We start from the raw sequence: 21,696 nt of genomic DNA on the forward strand, positions 1-21,696 counted from the left end.
TCAATAACAAGACAAAGATGCCCACTCTCAACACTTCAATAGTCCTAGCCACAGAAATTAATTAAGAAATAAAAGGTATCCAAATTGGAAAGAAAAAAGTAAAACTGTTACTATTTGCAGATGACAGTACACTATATATAGAAAAACCTAAAGATTTCACCAAAATATGGGGTGCCTGGGTGGCTCAGTTGGTTGAGCATCTGACTCTTGATTTCCGCTCAGGTCATGATCTCAGAGTTGTAGGAACAGGTGCTCCATCTGTCTCCACACTCAGCAGGCAGTCTGCTTGAGATTCTCTTTCTCTCCCTCCGTCCCTTGCCCTGCTCTCACATGCGCACTCTTGTGCTCTCTCTCAAATGAATAAATAAATCTTTAAAAATAAATAAAAAATAAAGACTCCACCAAAAAACAATTAGAATAACTGAACTCAGTAAATAATTGAATTCTGTATCAGAAGATAGAAAATTAATACACAGAAATTGATTGCACTTTATATACTAATAACAATCTATCAGAAAGAGAAATTAAACAAATAATCCCATCTACAATTGCATCAAAAAGAATAAAATACCTAAGAATAAACTTAGCCAAGGAGATGAAAGATCTGTACTCTGAAAACTATACGACACAAATGAAAGAAACTAAAGATAACACAAATAATTGCAAAGATGTTCTGTGCTCAAGGGTTGGAAGAATATTGCTAAGATGTCCATACCACTCAAAGCAATGTATAGATTCAATCTCAATCAAATTTCCAATGACAATTTTCAATCAAAATTCCAATGACATTTTTCACAGAACTAGAACAAAGAATCTTAAAATTTGTACAGACCACAAAAAACCTCAAATAGCTAAAGCACTCCTGAGAAAGAAGAACAAAGCTGAAGGAATCACACTCCAGATCTGGAACTATATTACAAACCTATAATAATCAAAACGGGATGATACCTTCATGAAACACACATACTGATCAATAAAATAGAAAACCCAGAAATAAACCCACACATATTTAATAATTAAGTTACAACAAAGGAGTCATGGATATACAATGGAGAAAGGATAGTCTCTTCAGTAACCGGTGTGGGGAAAGCTGGGCAGCCACATGCAAAAGAATCAAACCAGACACCTATTATACAAAGATCAACTCAACATGGATTAAAGACTTGGACATAAGACCTGAAACCATAAAACTCCTACAGGAAAACATAGGAGGTAATAAGCTCCTTGACATTGGTCTCGGAAATGATTTTTTGAATTTGACTCCGAAAGCAAAGGCAAGAAAAGCAAAAATAAACAAGTGGGACTACAGCAAACTAAAAAGTTTTTGCACAGCAAAGAAAACCATCCATGAAATGAAAAGCAGCCTACTGAATGGGAAAAAATATTTGCAAATCATATATCCAAAAGGAGTTAATATCCAAAATATATTCAGAAATCATACTGGGCAGAGGATCTGAGTAATCATTTTTTCCAAAGAAGATATACAGATGGCCAAGAATATCAGTAATCATCAGGGAAGTGTAAATCAAAACCACAATGAGATATCATCTCACATCTGTTAGAATGGCTATTATCAAAAAGATAAGAAATATAGCAAGTGCTGACCTCTCTGACCTTGGCTGCAGCAACTTCTTTTTTTTTTTTTTTTTAAAGATTTTATTTATTTCAGACAGAGATCACAAGTAGGCAGAAAGGCAGGCAGAGAGATAGAGGAAGGGAAGCAGGCTCTCCACTGAGCAGAGAGCCCGATGCGGGGCTCGATCCCAGGACGCTGGGATCATGACCTGAGCTGAAGGCAGAGGCTTTAACCCACTGAGCCACCCAGGTGCCCCTGCAGCAACTTCTTGATAGGCACATCTCCAAAGGCAAGAAAAACAAAGGCAAAAATGAACTATTGGGACTTCAAGATAAAAAGCTCTAGCACAGGAAAGAAAACAGTCAACAAAAGTAAAAGGCAGCCTACAGAATGGGAGAAGGTATTTGCAAATGTCTTACCAGATAATGGGCTAGTATACAAAATCTAATAAACTCAACACCCAAAACACAAAAAATCCAATCAAGAAATGGGCATAAGACATGAACAGACATTTCTCCAAAGAAGACATACAAATGGGCCACCAACTCATGAAAAAATTCTCTCAATATCACTCAGCATCAGGGAAATACAAATCAAAACCACAGTGAGATATCACCTCACACTGGTCAGAATGGCTAAAATTAACAATTCAAAAACAACAGATGTTGGGTGAGAATGTGGAGAAAGGCGAACCCTCTTACACTACTGGTGGGAATGCAAACTGGTATAGTCACTCTGGAAAAGAGTATGGAGGTTCCTCAAAAAGCTAAAAATAAAGGGGTACTGGGGTGGCTCAATCAATTAAGCAACTGCTTTCTTGATTTCAGCTCAAATCATGATTTCAGGGCTATGAGATCAAGCCCCATGTTGGGATCTGTGCTGGGCATGGAGCCTGTTTCAGAGTCTCTCTCTCCCTCTGCCCAACTCCCCGCTCTCTAAAACAAACAAGCAAACAAAAAAATTTTTAAATACCAGAAACAACCTAAGTGACCATCAATGGGTGGATAAAGAAAATTGGTGTGGGGGTGCCTGGGTGGCTCAAGCCCTGCATTGGGCTCTGTGCTCAGCATGGAGTCTGGTTGAGTTTCTCTCCCTCCGCCCCTTCCCCCACTCAAGCGAGTACTGGTGTTCTCTCCTTCTAAAATAAATAAATAAATCTTAGAATAAAAAAAAAAAAGAAAGAAAGAAAGTTCTGATCACAAGGGGGAAAATTCTATAACTATATATGGTAACAGATGTTAGCTAGACTTACTGTGATCATTTCCCAGTATATACAAATATCAAAACATTATCTTGTATACCTGAAACTAATTTAATGTACGTCAACTTTGCCTCAATAAAAAAAACAGAATGGCTATGTGATCTGCAATTCCACTTTGGGTAGTTATCTGAAGAAAAGGAAAAATCCAATTTAAAAAGATATCTGCACCCCACGCTCATCACAGCATTACTTATAATAACTACAACACGGAAACAACTAAAGCGCCCATCAATGGCTGAATGGATGAAGATGTGGTATGTATTTATAGTAGAATACTACTCAACCATGAAAAAGAATGAAAGCTTGCCATTTATGACAACACGGATCGACCCTGAGGACGTTATGGTAAGTGAAGTAAGACAGAGAAAGTCAAATATCACATGATCTCACTTACATGTAGAATTTTAAAAACAAAAGAAAAATCCTAACTTGTAGACACAGAGAACAGACTGGTAGTTACAAGAGGCATAAGCAGGGGGATGGGTGAAATGGAGGAATGGAGTCAAAAAGTACAATTCTAGTTATAAAATAAGTAAATCATGGGGATATCTGTACAGCATGGTGATTATTGTTAGTAATACTGTACAGCATATCTGAAACTTGTTGAAAGTAAATCTTTTTTTTTTTAAGTAAATCTTAAAAGTTCTTCTTGGGGCGCCTCAGTGACTCAGTCGTTAAGCGCCTGCCTTTGGCTCAGGTCATGATCCCAGGGTCCTGGGATGGAGCCCCACATTGGGCTCCCTGCTGGGTGCGAAGCCCGCTTCTCCCTCTCTCACTCCTGCTGCTTGTATTCCCTCTCTTGTGCTCTCTGTCAAATAAATAAAATCTTAAAAAAAAAAAAAGTTCTCATCACCCAAAAAAACATGTTTTACTATCTATGTATGCCAACAGATGTTAATTATACTCTCTGTGATCATTTCACAACATGTACCAATATCAAATCATTATGTTATACATCTGAAACTAGTATATGACAATTACACAATTTAAAAAACATTTAATCAAATGATTCCTCAACTTGAAACTCTTCCACTGATTTCCACTGCACTTAATATATTAAAATAATATTGAAATTCCTGACTATGACTTTATTTTTTTTTATTTTTTTTTATTTATTTATTTGACAGAGAGAAATCACAAGTAGACAGAGAGGCAGGCAGAGAGAGAGAGAGGGAAGCAGGCTCGCTGCTGAGCAGAGAGATCGATGTGGGACTCGATCCCAGGACCCTGAGATCATGACCTGAGCCGAAGGCAGCGGCTTAACCCACTGAGCCACCCAGGCGCCCCTGACTATTACTTTAAAAGATCCTACATAATTTAATCCTACCTAACTCTTCAGTTCATACTTTTGCCATTTTGCCTCCTACTTACTTCTCTCCATCCACACTGACATCTTCCTCTTCCTCAAGAATATCATGTTGTTTCTACTTCTGGTCCTTTATCCATGGTCTTCCCCTCCTTGGTTTGTTGTTTCTGACTCTTTTCCTCTACCTCTATCTTCCTGGCTAATACAAACTCACTCAACTTTCAGGTCTGAGAGTAAATGTTAATTCCTCAAGGAATAGCTCCTCTGACCCCTCAGCATAGGTTTTATGCATAGCTCTCTTATAACTATAATTATTTTTATAACATTGTAAAATATCAGCTGGTATGAGGACAGGTTACATGATTATCTGCTTTACCAAAATACTGACAGCACTTAGCAAGCAGTAAATAAATATTTTTCTATGACTACATGCTGATATGTTATAAATTCACTAATAAACATAAGTACAACATTTAATTTCTTTTTTTTATTTTTTTTTAAGATCTTATTTATTTATTTGACAGAGAGAGATCACAAGTAGAGAGGCAGGCAGAGAGAGAGAGGGGGAAGCACGCTCCCTGCAGAGCAGAGAGACCCATATGGGACTCAATCCCAGGACCCTGAGATCATGACCTGAGCCGAAGACAGTGGCTTAACCCACTGAGCCACCCAGGAGCCCCAACATTTAATTTCTCCTATTAAATGCCATGCTGTCATTGGTCAATCTTTCCAGGCTTCAATGATGTTTATGATGATCTTCATTTAACTACCTTTATAATTTGTTGATCTTTACCCTCCTAATTTCTCTACCACTTCAACCACTGTAAATTTTGCATTTCAATATTTAGGATACTCAAAACAGGGAGGGTACACTCACTAGATGAGAGCTGTTGCAAATGGTATGGTAAAGTTCCCTGGCCAGTAGTGTATAATACAATCTGCTCAATGACTGAGAGTGTATAAAAGCACTCTGAATGTGAACAAAGGTAAGAATATAGTGAAATAGATTATGTTGTATATCCTTTAATGTTGTTGAATTTTAACAAAAACTTCCATAAGATAGCTATTCATTAACACTCTGTGTGTCCATTTTTTGGAAAGGGGAAAAAATAATATTATTTACTGTCTACTTACTATGTATCAGACCCTGCTGCAAGTGCTTTACATGTATTAAATCCTCAATCCTCTTAAAAACTCTAAACAGTAGGTATGGAATTAAGCCCTCCAGAATGTACATATATTATAAGAAGGCACAGATTTTTGTCTTAATCCTCCTTGTTGTATCAATGGCATCCAAATAGTGTCTAGCATATGGTAAGCCCTCAAAATATTTTTGAATGAATAATGACGAAATGGAGGCAAAAAGAAGTTCAGTAACTTCCACAAAGTCACACAGAGTGGCAAGTGCCAGGATTAGAACTCAGGCAATCTGGTTTCATATCCCAGACTCTTAACCACTGGGTATGTATATATTTGGAAACTACATTCCTCCTTCGCTTCTCCTCTTTATCATTCAGAAGTAAATGCATTGTAGAAACACTTTCATGAGCCAGAAGTTGTTCTCACTATTCTGCTAAAATAAAAAGAAACTCTAGTTTAATAACATACAAACACTGGATTACAGCATGTCTGAATTTATGAATGCTCCCACTAGAGATAATAGTCATCAGAGCAGAGCAGGAAAAGAGATGTAAATCAACAGGTTATTATAAGGTGTTTTTAAAATATACATACATGTCTACTGTTATATTCATACATGTGTTATTTAACATAGGATTTTATTCAATTACCACTACACAGAACAGTGTGAAATGAGGAATGCATGTATATCTAAACTTGCCATAGTCTCTTTAAATAGCTAAACAGCATTTCATTATACAGATGTATTACACTTTAACTCTCATCCCTATCAGTGGACATCTAGATTGTTTCCATATTTTTATATCTATACACATCATAATGAATATCTTCATACATGCATCTTTATACTTTAATATATAATAAATCCCTAAAAGTGGCATTTGAGACAAAAGTAGTATACATTTTAAATTATAATAAACATTGCCAAAATTTTCACCAAACATGCTGTATTTATATTTCCTCCAAGAGTATATACAATTTTTTCTATACACTCTTGTCATTACTATTATCTTTGCAAATCCCCCAAGTAGGAAATGGAATATGATTTTCTAATTTCTTTCTTTAATTAGGAGTAGAAGTTGAACGCCTATTTATATCTTCTATGTTTACTGGCCTTTCTACAAATTGCTTATAAATGCCTTACATGCGTTATGTTTAGAATCTTTATCCTAGTTTAACGTCTGTTCTTTTTTTTTTAACTATATGGAAATCTTCCATTTTTGTGCAAATTCACCAATCTTCTTTATGGATTCTACATTTCACTACATGCTTAGAAAAACCTTCCTTGTTACAATACAAGAAAAATATTCACCCATGTTTTCTCTATTTCTATGGTTATTTTTGCTTGTTTTACCCTTTCATCATCTAGAATCTATTTTGGTAGAAAAAGGTCTATAATTTGCCTTTCTCATTCAATGATATATCCTAAATATCTTTCCAGATCCACAACTTCATTTATTTTAACTGTGCATAACAGAATTCTAAAATATATCCATATCATATTTAGTTATTAGTTATATAACTAATATGCTTATTAGTTATATATAATTAATTAGTTATATATGGTTTCATTTATTAGTTATTTATAGCACTAAGAGCACTTACACTTCCCCTATTTTTCCACAATTACCAAGAATGCCGCCATGAGTACCTCTGTACATGCCTTCTAATACACATGTTTATTTTTTAAGATACACATTAAGAAATGAAATTATAGTGTATTAGTGTATATCCTTTTTTGATACTGACAAATTATCCTTTAAAATGATGTACTTAATACATTTTCATTTTAAGAATGCATTCACGGGGGGGGTGGGGGGTGAGCAAAATGGGTGAAGGGGAGTAGGAGATAAGGGATTGCAGTTATAGAATCAATAAGTCATGGAACTAAAAGGCACAGCATAAGGAATATATATATATATACTCAATGATATTATAATAGTGTTGTATGGTGACAGATGGTAAGTAGCTATACTTGTGGTAAACACAGACTAATGTATAAATTTGTCAAATCATTGTTATACACCTAAAGTTAATGTAAGATTGTGTGTCAGATAGACTCAAAAAAATTAAAGAAGAAGAAGAAGAAGAATTCAACAAATATTTAAGTGCTTGCTTGCTTTGTGGTAAGGACTATCCTAGAAGCTGAGTATACAACATAATGGTAACCGACCCAGACAGGGGCACTTGCTGTGGTGATTAAAACTGAAGGCCCTAGAGACAAACTAAACTGCCTGAGTTCAAATCTGAGATCAACAAGACCAGCTATCTGATCTTCGGCAAGTTACTTTATCCTAGTGCCTCAAGTTCCTTATCAATAACAGATTACCAGTACAACTGACATATTTTCCTTTTGTATTTCCTATTCTGTGACCTCTTGTTGAAATCCTTTGTCCATTTCTGTTAGGATGTTGGCACTTTTTTTAGTGACTTGACCATTAATTATGATCCAAATATTTTTTAATATGATGCTTAAGCTCTGACAAATAGGTTATTGCGTTCTATTTGTGGTCAAGTCACAAGAATAGCAATACTGACTGCTATTTTGGTAAGAGAATGTCAGGCCCTATTCTCCACTTTAAAAGACTTCTAATTGCTCAGACTTAGGGAAGGAGATAAATAAATACTCTCCAAACAGTGGAAAGTATAAGATAAAGTTTAGGGGCAATTTCTATCTTACCCACTTTCGTCTCCTAAACACCTGGTACAGGATCTGGCACACAACTATTGATGAACAAGTATTGTTTGAATGAATTCAAAATCTCCTCACTAGGTTAGGAGCTCCTTGTGGGCAAGGATGGTGTCATACTTACATTGGTATCACTCCCACAATGCCTCACAATGCTTTTACACAAAAGAAGCATTCAAATGGTTTTATACTAAGATCACTATCTCTGTACCTGCACGAAAGGAGCTGAGGTAATCAATGTAAAACAAGCAATCCCTTCCTGATTACACCCTGATTTGCAGCTGCCGGTAGCTCTGTACACAGTTCAATGTTGTCTCAGTCTCTGTATTAAATTCACTATTTGCTTCAAGTCTTTGTTCTGAGGGAAAAATGCCCCAGGCAAGTTATTATGCCTTGAGCCCATCTAAATGCTGCTTGATGATATCTGTGCAGTATTTCTCATGCCTTATTATCTCTCCAAAGTATTGTTTTCCCTGCATTATTTAAGAATAAGTCTACGTCAGCACACTAGACACAGCTCTTTGGGTCCCCTGATTTCTCTTCCCACACACTCTGCTTGGTAGTAATCTGTTTAGCTAAGTTTTACTAAACTGGTTACTTTCTAGATTATCACTCTTGATTATGTAGGCTTGTAGTTTCATGTGAAATAATGAGACATTGTGGTGCAATGAAAGAACTGTAGGATCATTACAGCCCAATGATCTGGGTTTGAATACTACCTCAGCCATTTACTAACTACCTGACCTTATTATCCCCAGGTCTCTCTGTTTCCCTCAGTTTTCAAATGAAGGTATCATCAATAATATCTAATGCACCTGTGTTACAAGACTACAAAGTAAGAATTACAAAATTAGATAACAATGTAGAAATGTTTTACAAAGGCTTCTGTGAATATGTGTCATTAGTATATGAAATATGGCTCAAAAACTCAACAAAAGTATTCCACCAGACAAGTCACTTCATGAAAGCAAAGATCAGAGATTAGATCTGTCTGGGTCATGGCTGCATCTCCAAAGCCTGGCATATTTACTGAAAAACTAAAAGAATAAAAGAAAATGAAAACAAAACAAAACAAAATCACTCACCAAAGACCTGAGTTAAATTAATAAATCTCTGAGTCTCAATTTGCTCATCTGTACAGTGAGAGCACTCCCACCCCGTCAAAAGATCTTTAAAAGGATTAAAAAGAAATAGTATCAGGGCACCTAGCTGGCTCAGTGAGTGAAGCATGTGACTCCTGATCTCAGGGTTGTGAGTCTGAGCCCACAAAGGATGTAGATATTTCTTAAAAATAAAATCTTCAAAAAAAAAAAAAAAGAAAGAAAGAAAGAAAGAATATCTATAGAATATAACATAATGGATACTTTTCTATTTACTTCTTCCTAAGCCAGATATGATTTAGAGCTTGGTTGTATAAAAGTAGATACTGTTAATAGTTAAGTAATAATGGGTACTTACTCAAATTATTCTAGGTCAAGGAACATTACACTACCAACTGCCCTTTAATCTCAATAAAAATTAGTATGTCGGCAAAGTCATTATTTAAATAATTTACCTCAGCCATGTTTAAACAGCTACAGTTCACTCTGACTCACATGCACATAAAACCTTATAACGAACCACTGCCCCAGTGAAGTTGCGTCCTCTCAGAGACAAGTGCTTCTTTATATAATCTAGAGGTAACAATTTATTATTAGTCAAAATAATTTAAGCATCAAAGCTATATCAAAACAAATTCCACTTATTGGTCACAGTATGTAAGGTGCAATGTTTTCTTTAGTTATCAACAGTGTTCACACACATAGAATCTAATCTATATTATGCATCAGAGTTAAAGCTAAAGTATGTTGGGGTGCCTGGCTGGCTCAGACAGTAGAGTATACTACTCCTGATCTTGGGGTTTAAAGTTAAAGCCCCACACTGGATGTAGAGATTAGTTTAAAAAATAAAATCTTTAAAAAATAAGATAAAGCTGGGGCACCTGGGTGGCTCAGTGGGTTAAAGCCTCTGCCTTCGGCTCAGGTCATGATCCCGGGGTCCTGGGATCGAGCCCTGCATCGGGCTCTCTGCTCCGCAGGAAGCCTGCTTCCTCCTCTCTCTCTGCCTGCCTCTCTGCCTAGTTGTGATTTCCCTCTGTCAAATAAATTAAAAAGAAATAATAATAAGATAAAGCTAAAATATGTAACAACAGAGCCCCAAAATACATAAAGCATAAACTGACAGAAATTAAGAAGTAGACAATTCAACAAATATAGTTGTAAGTTTCAATACTCCAGTGTCAATAATGAATAAAACAACTAAGGAGAAGATTAGCAAGTGGGGCGCCTGGGTGCCTCAGTGGGTTAAGCCTCTGCCTTCGGCTCAGGTCATGATCTCAGGGTCCTGGGATCAAGCCCCATATCGGGCTGTCTGTTAAGCGGGGAGCCTGCTTCTCTGCCTACTTGTGATCTCTCTCTGTCAAATAAATAAATAAAATCTTTATTTTATTTTTATCTTTATAAAATATTTTCTATTTTATATAATATTTAAGATAAAATATTTTATCTTTATAAAATAAAATCTTTATTTTATTAAAAAAATAAAGAAGATTAGCAAGAAAGGAGAAAATGTAAACAACACTGTAGGTCATCTAGACCTAATGGATAACTACAAAATACTCCATCTGGGCGCCTGGGTGGCTCAGTGGGTTAAGCCGCTGCCTTCAGCTCAGGTCATGATCTCAGGGTCCTGAGATCGAGTCCCGCATCGGGCTCTCTGCTCAGCAGGGAGCCTGCTTCCCCCTCTCTCTCTCTCTGACTGCCTCTCTATCTACTTGTGATCTCTCTCTGTCAAATAAATAAATAAAATCTTAAAAAAAAAAACAAAAACAAAACACTCCATCCAATAACAGTGGGATGCACATGCTTCTCAGGTGCACATGTATCAGTATATGTGCTGCCGAAGCGAGCGCACAGGTGCACATGTATCAGAAGAGACCATATGTTATGCCATAAACCATCCTCAACACATTTAAAAGGACTGAAATCATGCAATGGAATGAAAATAGAAATCACTAACAGAAGGAAATTTGAGTGCTTGCTTCGGCAGCACATATACTAAAAAAACAAAAGGAAATTTGAGGGCCGCCTGGGTGGTTCAGTTGGTTAAGCAACTGCTTTTGGCTCATGTCATGATCCTGGAGTCCCAGGATCGAGTCCCACATTGGGCTCCCAGCTCCATGGGGAGTCTGCTTCTCCCTCTGACCTTCTCCCCTCTTATTCTCTCTCTCTCTCTCAAATAAATAAATAAAATCTTTAAAAAAATTGAAAAATTCAAAAACATGTACAAATTAGACAACACACTAAATAACCAGGTAATAAATCACAAGAAAAATTAGAAAATACTTAGTGAAGAATAAGAATGCAAGCACAACTGGGGCATCTGACTGGCTCAGTCGGAGTAGCATGTGACTCTTGATCTCAGAGTTGTAAAGTTTGAGCCCCACACTGGGTGTAGAGATTACTTAAAACAAAATCTTAAAAAAAAAAAAAAAGAAAGAAAGAAAAAAGCAGCAAGGACAACATATCAAAAAAAATTTTTAAAGCAAAATTTCAAAAAATAACCTAACTTTTTACCTTAAGAAACTAGTAAGGAAAAAAAGGAGCAAACTAAACCCAAAGCAAGGAGAAAGAAAGGAAGAATGAAAATAAATCAGAGAAAAATCAACGTAACCAAAAGGTGGTTCTTTGAAAAGATCACAAAAATTGGCAAACCTTTAGCTAAACTGACCAAGAAAAGAGATGAATCAAATTACTAAAATCAGAAATGTAAGTGGGTACATTACAGATGACCTTACAGAAATAAAAAATTATAATATTATGAATAATTACAAACCAACAAATTAGACAAGCTAGACGAAATGTACAAATCCTTAGAAATAAACTACCAAAACTGACTCGAAAAGAAACAAACTATGAACAGACTTATAAATAAAGAGACTGAATTAATAATTTTTAAATTTCCTATCCAAATCTAGATGGTCTCACCAGTGACTTCTCCCAAATATGTAAAGAGCAAATTAATGCCAATCTTTCACAAAAACAAACAAACAAAAAACCAGACTACTTCCCCATTCATCCTACAAACCCAATATTACTGATATCAAATCAAAGACAACCTAAAAAAAACTATAGACCAATATCCTTTATGAACATACATGAAAACTCCTCCACAAAATACGACCAAACTAAATCCAGCAACATATGAAAAGAATTATATACTATGAATAAGTGAGATTTATTTCTACCTGCAGGGTTGGTTTAACATATGAAAACTAATCAATATAGTATACTATATTAGTGAAAGAACAAAATGACATGATCTCAATAGACACATTTGATAAACAGAGCATCAATTTTTTAAATGTTAACTATACTGGAATTAAAGTAATTAAAACAAATAACCTAATTTGAAAATAGGCAAAGAAATGAAAAGACATTGCTCGAAAGTAAATATGCAAGCAGTCAATAAGCACATGAAAAGATGCTCAACAAGATTAGAATCAGGGAAATGCAAATCAATAACCTGATAAGGTATCACTTTACACTTATCTAATCTTTTTGATTAGAATCAAAAAAACAAACAATATCTAGTGACGGTGAGGATGTGGAAAAAACTCGAATCCTCACACATTGCTGATGGGAAGGCAAAATGCTGCAGCCTCTTTGCACAACAGTTTGGTAGTTCCTCAAGAATTTTGGAACACACACACACAAATTAAATTAAAATTTTTTTAAAAAGGTGAATAGTGAGAGATACCATATGACCAAGCAATTTCACTCTTAGGTAAACGCCCAAGAGATTATGTCTACACAAAAATTTGTACATGTGTGTTCAAAGCATTATTTATAATAACCAAAAAGTGGAAACAACCCAAATGTCCATTAACTGATGAATGGATAAATAAAATGTGGTATACAAAATGACTACTATTCAGTAATAAAAAGAAATGAAGTACTGATATGTTACAATATGGATGAACCTTGAAAATATTTTGCTAACTCAAAGAAGCCAAACGTCATTTATATGAAATGTCCAGAATAGATAATTCCATAGAGACAGAAAATAGATTAGTGGTTGCCAGGGGCTGAGGAAAGATGATGACCGGAAACAGGAGTGGCTACTAATGGGAACGTGTGTTCTTTTTGAGGTGATAAAAGTGTTCTAAAATTAGATAGTGGTGATAACTGTATCTCTGTAAATGTAATAAACATCACTGAATTATACATTTTAAGCAGGTGAATTTTATAATACATGTGTTATATGCCAATAAAGCTATTTTTAATTAAAAATAGAAAAAAAACAACTATTTCTAATCTGCCTGAACTTAACATGCATGCTTTTTTTTTATTATAAACATAAAATGTATTATTTATTTCAGGGGTTCAAGTCTGTGATTCATCAGTCTTACACAATTCACAGCATTCACCATAGCACATACCCTCTCAAATGACCATCACCCAGCTACTCTATCCTCTCCCCACTCCCCAGCAACCCTCAGTTTGTTTCCTGAGATTAAGAATCTTTTATAGTTTGTCTCCCTCTCTGGTTTCATCTTGTTTCATTTTTCCCTCCCTTCCCCTATGATCCTCTGTCTTATTTCTCAAATTCCTCATAGCAGTGAGATCATATGATAATTGTCTTTCTCTGATTGACTTATTGCGCTGAGCATAATACCCCCTATTTCCATCCACATCGTTGCAAATGGCAAGATTCCAGGGTTTTTTACGGCGCTATATAGTATTCCATTGTGTGTGTGTGTGTGTGTGTGTGTGTGTGTGTGTGTATCTATATATATATATCTCACATCTTCTTTAACCATTTTTCTGTTGATGGACATCTAGGCCCCTTCTACTTTTTGGCTATTGTGGACATTGCTACTATAAATATTTGGGTGCATGTATCCCTTCTGATCACTACATTTGTATCTTTAGGGTAAATACCCAGTAGTGCAATTGCTGGGTCATTAACATGCATGCTTGACCATGTCCATCACTCTACCTTATAAAAACTACCATAATGAATCTTCAGTTATAAAATAGAAAAATTAGCAAGCAGACTTCTCACAATAAATTCACTTTAAGGGCTACAAAACTATTATTTTTTATGCAATCATATTCTTCAAAACATTCATCAAATATCAACTACGATAAAATTGCTTAGTTTCTTCATCAGTTATTTTTAACAAAGGATTTTAAAGTGGTTAGCAAAAGTCTATTAAAACTTCCAATTCAATAAACAGCATTTTTACATGTCTGGTTTGTTAATCAGGAACTAATACTCTATAACTGCCCAAGAGAGCTAAGCAACAGAATTTTAGACATTTTTGAACATTTCCCATGCTTGTAGTTTCATAAAAAGTACCTATTAAGCACTGATAATTTTGTCAGAATTAGGCTTTCCATGTGAATTTACCATCTTTTAGCAAAGTGGGACCACACAAAAGTTGCTTAATTTTTCTTATGATGTTATTTATTTGTCAGAGTGGGGGGGGTGTACACACACACACAAGCAGGGGGAGTGGCAGGCAGAGGTGAAGCAGGCTCCCGCTGAGCAAGGAACCCAATGTGGGACTTGATCCCAGAACCCTGGGATCATGACTTGAGCCAAAGGCAGACACTTAACTGACAGCCACACAGACATCCCTGCTTAATTTCTTTTTACCTATTTTTTTCCTCCTCCAAACTGGGAATAAAAAAATATATACACCCTAATACTTAATTCGATGGCTATGAAAATCAAAAGAAAAAGTACTCTGTAAGATACAATTATTACCTCCCCCAATGAAAAACCTGGTCAAGGAGATGATTAAAATATCAAACATGTCTATGGGCGCCTGGGGGTTCAGGTCATAATCCCAGAGTCCTGGGATCAAGTCCCACGTCAGGCTCCCTGTTCCACAAGGAGTCTCCTTCTCCCTCTGTCCTTCCACTCATTCAGTTGCTCTCACTCTTGTGCTCCCTCTCTCTCAAATATATAAATAAAATCTTTTAAAAATACACCAAACAGGTCTAAAGAACATAAACCTGAGATGGGAGTGGCACATAGTGCTATACTGGGGAAGGACCTAAAGGTTCTACTTCCAAACAACAAAAAGCAGTATGTCATTGGATTTGCAAAGCTTTTTATCAATTCTTTTATACTGAACATTAGTAGCTCTTCAAATCTAAAGGATCATTATCAGTGATGATCTTACAGGACAGTTAAGAATTTGTTTTTGTGCAAGACAAAAAAAAAAGGTAAAGATTGACTCTAATTTAAAATTATTTTCCTTAAAGCTTTCTAAGCAGTAAGTCACAAAAACGTCATGATGACCTGTTTAATGTTATTTTTAAAATACTACAAATAATACTTGGGCACAGTAATGCTTTCTCCAACACACCCTAAGCAAACTATACTAAGAACACCATGCTAGGGAGACATCCATACTTGTCATTAAATAAATACCAAAAGGACAAATAGAAATATGAAAAAAACCTAATTTAAAGTTGCCAGCTGGATCAAATTACCTCAGTACATGAGTTTATAAAACACCATGATGTCCTATCAGCAGCCCCACTCCATTCCTACTTTAAATATCTTTTAAAAATTATCTTTGTAAAAGGAAAAGTTCTGACAGCTTGTACTTAACACAAAATTGTAAAGAATAACGAAGTAAGAGGGAACCCACCTAACAATAAAGGAATTCTGAAAGTATGTTCACAATTTTCAAAAACTCAAACATATTTTCTGGTCAATCTTCACAATAAAAGACAACCCATAAAGTGGTAAGGAAGACCCTGGTTTACACCAAATGTATCTTCAAAATACCCAGTAAAATAAATTCAGTACTTAGAGATTTTCCAGACTAGTCCAGATTTTCCAGACTAGAGGCTAAGGATAAACAACTCAAAAAAATACATGATTGCGATGCTTCAAAGTAAGGGAGGGGGACTACACCTAAATACTAAAAATAAAGCTTATAAATTCAAAGACTGTTGAAACTTATCAAGAACAAGAATGTTACACCTGCTGGTATAAGAAATTCCTTCCACTGGGCACTGGTAAATTTATATATACGAACAGAAGGAAAGCCTTTTGGTCCAGTCTATGAATTCATCTAAGCATCCATCTACTGAAGCACATATTTACTGATCACCTACTATAAATGCTCAAGAGCTGTGCCAAGAGCTCTGAAAATAGGAAAGTTCCAGCCCAATGCAGGGGGGTACCAACAATATAATATAATCCATGACAGACTGGTGCTCAGAGATGCAGCATTTTATTTTAAAGTTCGTGTGTGTATGTATATATGTATGTATGTAATCTCTATGCCCAAAGTGGGGCTTGAACTCAAGACCCCAATACCAAGAGCCACATGCTCTCTGACTGAGCCAGCAAGGTGCCCCCAAGATGCAACATATAATTCAACTGAGAGGAAGAAAACAAAGAGAGTAGCTGAGGTAAATGTGGAAGAAATGATTCCCCTGCCTAATGATTCCCCTTTTTTTTTTTTTCTTTAAAATTTTTTTTTTCTTTTTTACAGATAGAGAGAGAGAGAGAGAGAGATTACAAGTAGGCAGAGCAGCAGCCAGAGAGGGGAGGAAGCAGGCTCCCTGCCAAGCAGAGAGCCCGATACGGGGCTCGATCCCAGAGACCCTGAGATCATGACCTGAGCTGAAGGCAGAGGCTTAACCCACTGAGCCACCCAGGCGCCCCATAAGTCATTACTTTTAAACTTCTCATGTTGACTGATCTAGACTGGTTTTTTGTCGTTACTACTGAGTCATGTAAGTCACATTAGTAATTAGACTATCTTAAAAACTGAATGTGTTTTATATAAACAAGCATATGTGTAACAAAAGACTGGTCCTGAAAAAGGAAATAAGGAAATTCAAGTATATAACCTTCTGGATTTAAATAATTTTAGATAAATAAGTTAGTAACTTAAAAGACAAAAGTACCAACCCATGTCTCCCATCCAAGTACTAACCAACCAGCTTAGCTTCTGAGATCAGACAAGATCGGACACATTCAGGGCAGTATGGCTAGAGAGTGAACCTATGTCTCAATTCACTTACCTATCCAATGACAGGATTAGTCTGGAAAATCTCTAAGTACTGTAGGACTTCTAAAATTAACCTCAAAAGAAGTTCTATCTGTTGGTGGTTGCTGTTTTTCTTTCTTTCTTTTTTTTAAAGAGAAGTCTGTGCATTTATTGGCTGAACAGGCTACTTGAGAGGAATGAAAGAGAGGAATGGGTAGCCCTGATGCCAGGCCTGCCATGCTTCACAGCCTTGTAGGTGATGGAGAACTCGACAGGTAATGGCCAATCATCTTGGGCTTGGCTTCCACCTCGTTGAGGGTCTTGACACTGTAGTTACCCACCATGTTGCCCACCATCTCAGGCAGTGTTGCTGTTTTAATAAATAACAATAAAAAATACATCCCAAATATTCATAGTCTAGTCAAATGGAGATTAATTTATCTCCCAATACACTAATTTTTTCATCAGTCTATATTCCAATATAAACTGAATGCCTATATCCTCTGTCTTCTCAACTTCTTCCTCTTATGGTCTCTAAATATCTTCAGATATCTTTCAGTATGAGATACCCATTCTTTTTTAAAGATTTTATTTATTTATTTGACAGAGAGAGGAGATCACAAGTAGGCAGAGAGGCAGGCAGAGAGAGGGGGAAACAGGCTCCCTGCTGAGCAGAGATCCTGATGTGGGGCTCCATCCCAGGACCCTGAGACCATGACCTGAGCCGAAGGCAGAGGCTTAACCCACTGAGCCACCCAGGTGCCCCATCAATGGCTTTCTAATTGCCAAGCCCAATGGACACTTTAAATCATCTTAGTCCAACCACTGGAACTAGCACAGCTGGCCGCTCCTTTTAAAAATTCTCTTCCCTCTCTTCTTTAACACTTGATACTTTTGGGACTCCAGGCTGGTGCAGTCGGAAGAGCATGTGACTCCTGATCTCTGGGTTGTGAGTCTGAAGCCCACATGGGGTGTAGAGATTACTTAAATAAATATCTAAGGGGGGGAAAAAAAACCCTGATACTTTCTAATTTTCCTCCTTGGTCTTTTTTTTTTTTTTTCTATCTCCTTCTGTAGGCTTTCCCCCTGTGTATTTCTTAACTATGGCTTTTATCCAGTTGTTCTCGGACTCTTCTGTCTTTACTCTACTTGCTTCTACTGGATGGTCTCATCCACTCTCATGACTCTCCCTAAAGTCTATTATATTTCCTTACTCCCTCTCTAAGTAAAGGTTTCACCATACATTCAATAATCCAAGGCCCCATACCCAGGAACCATTCTCTTCATCAACTACATCCAATTAATCGTAAACAATTTTTTTTTAAAGATTTTATTTATTTATTTATTTATTTGAGAGGGAGCGAGATTGGGGTGGGGAGCAGAAGGAGAGGGACAAGCAGACTCTGAGCTGAGCAGGGAGCCCCAGGCGGGGCTCAATTCCACCACCCCGAGATCATGCATGACCTGAGCCAAAATCAAAAGTCAAAGACTCCAGTGACTGAGCCACCCAGACATCCCTCAACAACTCTAACTCTTAATTACCTCTCAAATCCATTCTTTCTTTTTCATCTCAGATATTATTACCCTAATTCATGCTCTGATCTCTGGCTTAGATTTATTCAATAATTTCCCAAACGGTATACCTGCCTCCATTCGGGCCCTCCTCCAATCCATCTGCTATACTGACACCAAAATAATTTTCTAAAAGCTTAAATATGACCAATTGGTCTACTATTTTAAACTCTTCATTGGTTCCGCATGCCCTACTTAAGAAAAAAAAAAATACTAACTCCTTTAAATAGTGTATGAAGCTTTTCTTCTTCTAGTCTCATGTCTAGGTCTTCCACCTCAACTTCTGCCCCTCACCCTTTTCAACATACAAAACTACCATGCCACACTATTTGCAGTTCCCCAAATACAATATGTTGTTCCACATATTTCCACACATTTGTACACCTGGGTTTTACTTTAAGGTGTCCCTCTCTTTTTCATCTTCACAGACAACTCCTGCTAATCAAACTGAACACAAGCATCATCTCTTCAGTAGACTTTTTTTTTTTTTTAAGATTTTATCTACTTATTTGACAGAGAGAGACACAGTGAGAGACATAAGCAGGGAGAGTGGGAGAGGGAAAGCAGGCCTCCTGCTGAGTAGGAAGCCTGTTGCGGGGCTTGATCCTAGAACCCCGTGATTATGACCAAAGCAGAAGTCAGATACTTAACGACTGAGCCACCCAGCCACCCATCTTCAGTAAACTCTTGATAGAACTTATCATCCTCAGTGAATCTGGTACATTTACTTATTCACATATCTGCTTTCCCAACAGCCCTTTAATTCCCTAATGACAAGGATGTCTTCCCCTCCCCGCCTCTTTTTTTAGATTTACTTATTTATTTGAGAGAGAGCAGAGGGAGGAGCAGAGGAAGAGGGACAAGCCAACTCTGCACTGAGTGTGGAGCCTGAAGTGGGGCTCAATCCCAAGGCCCTAAGATCATGACCTGAACTGAAATCAAGAGTCAGACACTTAACTGAGTCATCCAGGTGCCCCTCTTATTCCTCTATCTCCAGCACAGAGGCACAGTCTTACGAGAATAAACATCTCAATATAACTGTTGTTAAATGAACAAACAAATTTAATTAAATACTTCACTGGGCACCATTAAGAAATATAATTTTCCTGGGCACCTGGGTGGCTCAGTGGGTTAAAGCCTCTGCCTTCAGCTCAGGTCATGATCCCAGGGTCCTGGGATCAAGCCCCACCAGGCTCTCTGCTCAGCGGGGAGCCTGCTTCCCTTCCTCTCTCTGTGCCTGCCTCTCTGCCTACTTGTGATCTCTGTCTGTCAAATAAATAAATAAAATCTTTAAAAAAAAAAAAAAAAACTACAATCGGGGTGCCCGGGTGGCTCAGTGGGTTAAGCCTCTGCCTTCAGCTCAGGTCATGATCTCAGCGTCCTGAGATCGAGCCCTGAATCAGGCTCTCTGCTCAGCAGGGAGCCTGCTTCCCCCTCTTTCTGCCTGCCTCTGCCTACTTGTGATTTCTCTGTCAAATAAATAAATAAAATGTTTAAAAAAAGAAACAAAAAACTACGATACCTTGCCTAATTCCTGATCTAGTTTTCAGATCCAGACCCACCAGCTTAGAGAGATGGCTGGTTCCCCAGCAGCAAGGACATATGTATGTGTGCATATATATATATATACATATATATATATAAATTATTACCCCCAAGTTCTTCTCCAATGACACTTATGCCTATTTACTCCAGTGACTATACAGCAGGAAAAAGAAAATACCCAGACATTTAAAGAACTATTGGTCAGAGAGTCTGAGTTGATGTTGATGTTGACACCTGGAACATCATTATTCCCCTATTATAGGAACTAAGCAATAAATGGAGTTCTGGCCAAAGTCCAGCTTATATTGGGTCTATATACCCACCTACCAGTCATTTTTCTAGACCCTGAATATAACAAGATTGGCATCCTTGGAAGTTGGGGGAATCCCCACCCTGAGTCCTTGGCCTCTGGAGTAAGAACTATGATAACGGAAAAAGAGAGGTGAAACCTGCAAATATCTAAATGTCTCCCCACACCTTGACCAAATAGTAAATCAAAAACAGTACTTTATAGGGGGACAGAGGAACAGCAGAGTTTAGTGCCACCCTTAGGATCTCAAAGATGCAGGGGCAGTGGTCCCTTTCATATGTTTGTTTAATGCCTCTGCAGGAACCAGCTGGATCCTGGGGAATGATCAGAGACTACCACAGGCTCAACCAAGTAGTAGCCGTGACCACAGCTGCCCCTACCAGATGTAATATGTTTGCTATACCTGATAAATATATATAGCCTCAGGTGTATGGCATGGAACTACTGATCTGGCAAATGAGTTCTTTTCCAACCCAATCGGAAACAGTTCCTTTCACGTAGAATAAACAATAGCATATATTCACAGTTTTGCCTCAGGGCTATATTAATTCTCCTATTCTGTCATAATAAACTCTGAAAAGAATTAGATTCAAAATAGCACATTGATCCATTTAATCATGCTGATCATGCAAAATAAACAAGAGATGGCTAGCATACTGAAGTACATGGTAAGATACATGTGCTCCAAAGGGCAGGAGAAAAACTCTACAAGTATCTGAGGATATGCGATTTCAGTGAAGTTTTAGGAATTCAGGAGTTCACAGTCATGTCAATCCATCCCCTCCAAAGCAAAAGACAAACTGCTGCATCTTGTATCTCCCACTACAAAAAAGGAATCACAGGGGCGCCTGGGTGGCTCAGTGGGTTAAAGCCTCTGCCTTCGGCTCAGGTCATGATCCCAGGGTCCTGGGATGGAGCCCTGCATCCGGCTCTCTGCTCGCAGGGAGCCTGCTTCCCCTCTCTCTCTGCCTTCCTCTCTGCCTGCTTGTCATCTCTGTCAAATAAATAAATAAAATCTTAAAAAAAAAAAAAAAGGAATCACAACATCTGGTAGGCTTCTTCAGATTTTAGGGGCAACACGTTCTATAGATAGGACTATTGCTGTAACCCATGTACTGAGTGATATGGAAGGCTTACTGCCAGTTTTGAGTAGGAAACAACACTACAGCAGGTCCAGGTTGTAGTATGAGCAGTCCCTATCCTGCTGGAGGTCTAAATATTAGGAAAAGATAC

The 21,696-nt window shown here is 37.3% G+C and overlaps 2 protein-coding genes across 4 annotated transcripts in view; one reads left to right on the top strand and one right to left on the bottom strand.

Annotated features, from left to right (window-relative positions):
• Positions 1 to 21,696, bottom strand: part of ZFYVE9 (zinc finger FYVE-type containing 9) — a 204,249-nt gene that overhangs the window by 165,862 nt on the left and 16,691 nt on the right. The window lies entirely within an intron of this gene.
• LOC123955975 (transcription initiation factor TFIID subunit 4-like) overlaps positions 3,123 to 21,696 on the top strand; it is a 36,082-nt gene continuing 17,508 nt past the window's right edge. Inside the window, exons 1-2 of the mRNA XM_046028215.1 lie at positions 3,123 to 3,182; positions 20,764 to 20,848. Coding sequence (XP_045884171.1) covers positions 3,123 to 3,182; positions 20,764 to 20,848 — 145 coding nt within the window. The remainder of the gene's footprint in view (positions 3,183 to 20,763; positions 20,849 to 21,696) is intronic.

The sequence above is a fragment of the Meles meles genome, chromosome 1 (assembly GCF_922984935.1).
Source record: "Meles meles chromosome 1, mMelMel3.1 paternal haplotype, whole genome shotgun sequence".
Classification (NCBI taxonomy): Eukaryota; Metazoa; Chordata; class Mammalia; order Carnivora; family Mustelidae; genus Meles; species Meles meles.